Consider the following 7574-nt stretch of genomic DNA (forward strand, 5'->3'; position numbering starts at 1 on the left):
TTATTTCAGATCAGTTTTCCTGATGAAAACGCTCAAATGTTTTTTTTGTTTTTTTTTGGTAATTATTATGATTATTATAATTAATAATCATAATAATAAAGTGCTGGCCGCCACATCCCCCACCCCCATGCCAAGAGCGGCGCTTCATTGCGGTGCCGCTGAGCCGCTGACAGTCGCAGCTCGCTCGGCCATCTGGCGCTATACGAGCGGCGCGGCTTCCCAGGAGGAAGTTTCAAACTTTGTTTTGTAAAGTAGCCAAAGGGCCCGGGGTGTCGCTGTGGCTTTTCCATTGCTTTACCAAAAAAAAAAAAAAAATCAAGTTAGTTTCCATTTCAATAGCAGAGAGGCCTGCCTCTATTGGCAGTTTTCAAGTGCGGTTTGAAAAGAGAGAGCTGTAAAATATATTGATGTTGAAACCCCTCTCTATTGACAGGCTGCTAGGCGTGAACAATCTTCGGGCTAGAAAGACACTAGGCCAGTGCATGGCCAATCTAACACAAAGGGGGTGAAACGGGCCAGAAAATACTATTCTCCTCCATTCAGTCCTATCAATCAGAGCTTAAAACCCCACCAGAATGGAGACGGCAACGAGGGGAAAAAATCTGCACTTTTTTTTTCTTTCTCTGAACCGCCAAGCATTTATTAAACTTTATTCTGCAATAACCTCACAGCATGCATTTGTGCCTCTTAAGTTTATTCTTCGGTTTACCGTTAAACAGAAACAGATTTGTTTTCCTGGGATTTAATTTGAATAAGTGAATTGCAGATGTTTACTGCAAGCAATGGATGCTTTTGTAGCCTACTGCGGTGGTAGGCTCTGCCTAACTTCCTCTCACTCCTGCATTTTCCCCAACTAAATGAAGGAGAGGAGAAAGTCGAGGAGGACCACACAGGTTGCGAGTTTCATAAAATTTATAAACATTTGATCCTGTATGTGACGTCCAGATTGCCAAAAATGGAGTTGCTATGGGAATGAATCCCGGGGCTGACTCGCACTGACAGCCAATCCCGGAGCGCGACTGTAAAGGGGGAAAAACTTCCCTTTCTCTGCGTTGGGGAGGAGGGGAGTTTATGGGGAAAAGCTAAACGAAGCGTGAAGCGTAACAGTGAGAGGGACAAAGCGGCAGGTACTCTGGAAAGAAAGGGCAGCAAGAGGGAGAGAGAGAGATGCAAGAGGAGAGAGAGAGAGAGAGAGAGGGACGTGCCCTGGTGAGAAACTGCACAATTTGCATCCCATAAAACCGAGACAAATTGATGTTTTCTGCTGATGACAGGATCCGAGTACGCGGACAAAGCCAGAAAGAAGGAGGTTAAGTTGGGATTTCTTTTTATTTGGGAAACGAAAGCGGCGCTTTGTTGCAGCCTCTGTTTTCAGGGGGAATCTCACTACACCGCGCAACCTCTTTCCCACAGGACTGCGCCGCTGGCTGCCGCTCTGCCTGCGCTGTGAGCCCAGTCTTGCCAGTCAAGGGAAGGGGTGGCTGGACGGATCCAGCCCGAACTCAATGTGACTTTTTCTGTCCATCGCGATGTTCGTGGACGTGCACTTCCAGTGGATTTCTAAAAGAGACATGAAATAAACGCTGGAGGCATTATAGGGCTACATCGGCGTTACAGTCGCGGGCTTTTGCACTCAGCATGAAACCCTGGTGCAGCGCCTTGGCGCTCTTGGGCTGGATATTAGTGACGCTTGATGCCCAGTATGTTTGCTGGCAAGCCCTGCTCAGGTGCCAGCAGGAGAAAGACTGTGAACTGGCATACAATCAGTATCTGTCTGCCTGCGAAGCCAACATCAAAACCAATAGACGGCAGTGTCCCAGTCACTGCATCAATGCCCTGATAAGGCTCAACCAGACCCGCAATGGACCGGATCTTGAGACGTGTGACTGTGGCCAGGACGCGCAGTGCCGGAGGGCAAAGAGAGCCATCGAGCCCTGTCTGCCCAGGAGGTACCCCGGCGATGCATCGGGGATCGGCTGCACAGAAGCCCGCCAGCGCTGCGAGGAGGAGCCGGGCTGCCACTCCACGCTGACAGCCTACCTGTCCAACTGTGGACAACTGTTCAACGGGAGGAAGTGCACGATGAAGTGCAGAAACACTATCCAGCAAATGCTGTACATCCCCAACGGGATCCTCCTCAACCGCTGCGTGTGCGACGGCGTGGAGAGGCCCTTCTGCGAGGTGGTCAAGGAGAACATGGGGAAGCTGTGCTCCACGGGTGACCACGGTGTCTCGGCGTCCTACGGGGACACGGACGATGTGTACGAGGATGAGGATTACGAGCTCAAGGTGGACAGAGAGGAGACCGATTCGGAAACAGGAACGTCTTTCTCCAGCTGCTCACAGTTACTTTCTTCTTTCCCTCTACAACTAACACTGTTACTGTTACTGTTACTTTGAGCTCAGTTGGAATTTGCTAAGGAAAAAAAAAAGCTGAACATATTCAAATATTCACAGGAGGAGGACACTGCAGCAGAACTATCCTGGGGTCGTGATGTCATTCAGTTTGGGATTATGGAAATGTTATTAGGCTACATAAAGCGAGTGAATTGATACAGTTTCAAACATATATATAATTTCATTAATTTCATAAATCAATCCAACGTGGAAACTTGATTTGTAATCCCTTGGAATAAGTGGCGATCGTGGAAATTGAGCATTTAAAGATTTAGGCTCAAGCACACACTGTGGGATGTTAAGTTGGATACTGCGCCCTGCACCCCTGCAAGAGGAGAGGATAGTAGAGCTGTTTATTTTCAATTATTTGCCCGTAAAGCGTCTTAAACGAAAGGAAAACATGCTGATACATTGGGAGCCATCACTGGAGCATGCATGCCGTTCAGCAGGACTGTTTCTCTCCTGGCTTCGCTTGCAGCCTCATGAACCTGGTCTTCAGTGCCGCAGCCTTATTAAGACTTTGGACAAACATGTGAGAGTCACGGTTGTGTTTACTCTCCTTCTCTCCACACTCCAGGGCCGGGTATTGTGGCGACCACACTTCAAATATGTGTGCTGAACCGCTAGAGAACAGGCAAGAGGCTCTGGGATCAAGTAGTTAAATTAACTGAAGTGCTTTCCAGCAGCCCCCACCTCGCATTTCTTGTCAAGCCCCCTTTTTATTGAACCCCCCCCCCAGCCACCCCCTTTAGTTGAAGGAGGGGAGAGCTGGAAGGCTGTACTGCAAGTGAGGAGGGATGAGGATTGAACGCGCTATTGTTGCTTATTGAACGTTTGCTTTTTGGGGAAATGTAGCAGAGAAGGGCTTTTTCACTATAGGAAGGCATCCCCCACCCTCACGTTTTCCAAACTCTTTCAAGACAATGTGAACATTATATTTATTTCGGATTTTGAAGTTATGCAAACCCAACATTAGAAATAAGCTTTTGAAGAGTGCATTCATGCAAGTACTTCAATATGTTTGCTGCTTATACATTCGCAGATAAGCAGTACTTTATACACAATAATAAACTAGGCATTCATTGACTATTGCACCCTTGAAATCAAAGTTGTGCTGAGATGATAAAGCAGTTATATTACAACCACACATTTATATTGAGTTCTTAATTTATGCCGATTTGGTTCGATTTGACATAAAGTTGCCTTTTATTACTTAGACGTTAATTTATTCCATGTCACCCAGCTTTGAATTGAAGTGTTGACCCACTAATGCATTTCAGGAGAACGCCAATTCTTTTTTTAAATGAAGGTTTCAAAGTTGCAATTATTGTTGATTTAACATACTTTGTGAATGTGTACATTTGTAACTTCGTCTACAAAAAAATATTTTTCTGTACAGAACAAAATAGCTATTTATGTGTTATGGAAATAAATAAGAAAATTACACTTCAGAATTTGTGTCGCCGGTTTATTTCATTATGAAGTAAAAGCAAATTTGAACAAAAAGGGAACGAGCCTGATAGTCGTAAAGTTTTGAATGAGGTAATCGCCTTTCCAATCAATACCGGGCAATTTCCTAAAGAAACAAAACAGCGCTGCAGGTAGCTATTCTGGGAAAGACATTGCTGAATATTACCGATCCTTCACAATAGGTCATTTGCATTTCTATGTGTGCTGATTGCATACCATAGTATCCTTCGTGCCATGAAAAAACTTCTATTTTTAGTAGTGTAATCCCTGCAAGCTAGTATTAACAACAAATGTTAGGAGACTTACGATTTGAAAAATGTTAGCATTGCAAACACTTAAACAAACAGACACGCAGCAAGATGGCAAATGCTTCCCCTTGGCCAATAAATAAACTATGATTGTGTATATGTATTCCTTAACTATTATAATATTTATGGGATTTTTATCATTCTTCTTTGTTGTAAAATGTATTCTAGTCTTTAGACACTGTAAATAATTGACTACTACTTCCTTCTACGTTTACCGTGTTTGAGTGAAACTAATTTGTTGTTTCCTTTTTGCAAACCTGCCTTGTCTTTTGCAATTTCTTAATCTTACAAAGTTCCAAAATGGAGCAGCAAACATTTAGCCATTGAGCAGTGAAGACCTAAATACAAGTTAAATGTACTTTGAAATAACAAACAAATGCCTAATTTGTTTAGTTCCCCTTCCCTAATATACTTCATATATGTGAGGTTAGTCATATTTGGCTACAGTTGCAGATGAGAGGTGAATGGTTCAGTCATGCTATTATGTAACATTTTGTAAATCATTTTAGTGAAAAACATTGAAGTCATGAAGTGATTTTTCAGACTAAGAGGCTATACTCACAAAAGCCTGAAGTGAAGATGTATTTATGGAGGTCATTTGTAAGCCTTTTATTCAACCAGTCATGGCTACCAGATATCCCTCACAAAGTACAATTTTATTGGCAGGTTGTGATTGTGTATCTCAAGCAGAAATCTTTCTAATCTCTCATGATTTTTGTCTTTGCTGGCTGTAAACCAAAAATACACTAATCATATAAATATAGAGATATATACAATGTAAAAAGAAAAAAACACATCTACAAAAGGTGCCATGTTTGTGTTTGTGGAACTATTTGACTCTGTCCCACAACTAGGATTCTTATTTGTCAAACATCTGTATAAAAGCAATTCATGTTGACACTGACGTTAAGTGCCTTTCGACACCTCGACTGATTGGAGTTAAACCCAAAAGAGATGACTGTCAGTGTTTTAATGACAGGGTGTTAGGCAGGGCAACAGCAGCAATCTGGGGATTAGGATTGTATGTGCTTAGCGTCTGTTTCCCTGCCAAACCAGTTGTCTCTAGAACACACACCAGTCAATGGTACCATATTCACAGCATGGTGAGCAGTTCCTTGATGGTACTGATTGGCACAATCAGAAATGGAAGAACCTAAATACCAACAGGATTAATTAACCGTTAATGTTTCGTACAAATTGAGAATTTTTCTGTGTCTTCTCAGTGTGGGTCACCAAGTATCCCTTAAACTCCACGTTTTATGCAAGTCGGGAAAAATTGAAGAAGTTATTGATTTTGTCCAGCCTTATGGCCATTTGATTAGTAATTCATTTCAGTAACTATAATGAATCAAAGGTAAGCATTCTGCATTGAAACACAATTAGAGCAAATATTCCTGTCTTGGTTTTACTCATGATATAAATGTAATACTGCACACATTTATCAGACCATCGTAAAGTCTGTCCCTTATTGAGCTTTGCAAGCAATAACAACACAATATGTCTATGGAAAAAGTGAATGTTTTGCAGACTAATCCTAGATTCAAGTAATTTAAAGTTAAAAACTCTGTCTTCTGATACATTTTCATACTGCCCTCTGAGTTGATGGATAAGATGGTAACTTTGTTTGAAATCAATTATTTCTCAGTTATAATTGTTTCTGATCCTGACATACTGTCAGGATTTACAAAAGATTGTGCAGCTATTATTCAAAATTGATCCTGTCATTTGCATTTACTTGTGTTACTTGTCTCCCTCAGCCCTCACTAATTGCAAGCCTTCATTATTAAGCCTGTGGCTGAGATGCCTCCACATTGTTTTGACATGTCGAGAATTGAACACTGCCATGCCGGAGCTGAAATACTTTCTTTTCACATGGTTCGTCTTCATCAAAGAAAATACGCTTTTCAGAATAATCATGCGATAGACTGTGATTCCCTTTGTTTTAAGAATACCATTCTGCAGAACATTAGGGTTCCCAGTAATTGTTACTCAAATTGTCCTTTCACTTTCTGATAACCTATTTTGTATATGTAAAAGAAAAGCAGTAAAGCTTGTAGTGTGTATAAATATCACATTCCACTGTTAACAGTCAAAAATGGCGAATTAATTTTCAGACGATTTAAAAGCAGGCCTTACATTATTAGTTTTATTGGGGGCATAATCTACTGGTTAAATCTTTGTATGTCAAAGACTGCTACAATTTGTTAGTGTTTAGAGATGCTGGCTTTATTTAAGACATATTTGATTGCTTTGGAAAGCGAAGACTACAAACAGGATATTTGGAAGATTTAATGAAGGGTCTATGTTAATGTTTGGCATTGAGAAATCCAAAGTTATTGTGTTGGGAGCACTCTTGCACAGGGTAATGTGGCACTAAGACATCAAAAGTAGAAATATGGAAATATCCTGTTACTAAAAAAACTATCTTTCAAGGGGGGAGTCTGACATAACAGAAACTAGTAAAAGGTGAAAACTGTTTAATAAGCAGAAGTCTGTTTCTCTAATTACATGGCATTTAAATCAGGATCCGAATAATGAATGAAGGTTTAGTTTTTGGACTTGCAAACCCAGGGAGCACTTTCCTAAGGGACTAAAAAAAAAGTACCAAAGCGTACTTTAGAGGGTACAATCAAGCTTCAAAACAGATTGCAAAAGGCAAACCACACATGTAGAATAGCTTCTAGAAAAGCTATACAATTACAGAAAGCAAAACATTTCCAAATAAGCATGCTGATGGTGGTGTATTGTGTTACATTGCTTTATGGATATATGTACCTTGTGCTGCCAAGACAAACTGCAAAATTAATGCCAGGCCAGCAGTGTACTTAGGCCACTTAACAAACAACAGACCCTTCAGATCCTCAGGCAGCTTATAGATTATAGGAATGGCAAATAAAGATGGTGCTTTCACCCGCTTCACTAAAAGTTTCTCCAGTTCCAGGGCTGCCAGTAGGAAAACTGTGTAGGAGAACTACTACTGCAACAGTTCAATTGCTGTGTTTTCTGGAGAGTTATCTGGCACACTTTTGAGTGTTGCCTGCAAAGCATTTTACTCTTTCGAATCCCAGGGATCACACCATTCTGCTTATGGAAAATGGACCCACAAATATGATGGCATTTGTAAACAGTTGCCGGGTGTATTGCTATAGGAGAAGCAACTTCATTGCACTTTTTAAGGCATGGAATTAGTAAATTTAGTAAGCCACACAGAGTTAAAGTTTTCTTTTCCCTAAAATGTGATTTCAAACTTGGTCCACAGCTCCAGCCAAACTCATACAAACTTGTTCTGAGGTTGCTGTAACACCGGCAGGGAGCGTGAGTGGAGGGGACTGTGTGTTTAGCTCTGGGGAGCACCCTGTGACCTGGTGCCAGCATCCTTGGCTGCTTTTCCAATTCCTA

General features: G+C 41.5%; 1 protein-coding gene across 1 annotated transcript; it reads left to right on the forward strand.

Moving 5' to 3' along the window:
- The first annotated feature begins 1067 nt into the window (after positions 1–1067).
- LOC136748353 (growth arrest-specific protein 1) lies at positions 1068–3851 on the forward strand. The gene has a single exon (XM_066702030.1). The coding sequence runs from the start codon at positions 1639–1641 to the stop codon at positions 2398–2400; it is 762 nt and encodes a 253-aa protein (XP_066558127.1). The 5' UTR covers positions 1068–1638; the 3' UTR covers positions 2401–3851.
- Positions 3852–7574: the final 3723 nt, after the last annotated feature.

The sequence above is a fragment of the Amia ocellicauda genome, chromosome 4 (assembly GCF_036373705.1).
Source record: "Amia ocellicauda isolate fAmiCal2 chromosome 4, fAmiCal2.hap1, whole genome shotgun sequence".
In the NCBI taxonomy this organism is placed as follows: domain Eukaryota; kingdom Metazoa; phylum Chordata; class Actinopteri; order Amiiformes; family Amiidae; genus Amia; species Amia ocellicauda.

What these genes read in the sequence shown, in the direction of transcription:
- LOC136748353 (XM_066702030.1), top strand. Translation starts at nt 1,639, where the DNA reads ATGAAACCCTGGTGCAGCGCCTTGGCGCTCTTGGGCTGGATATTAGTG.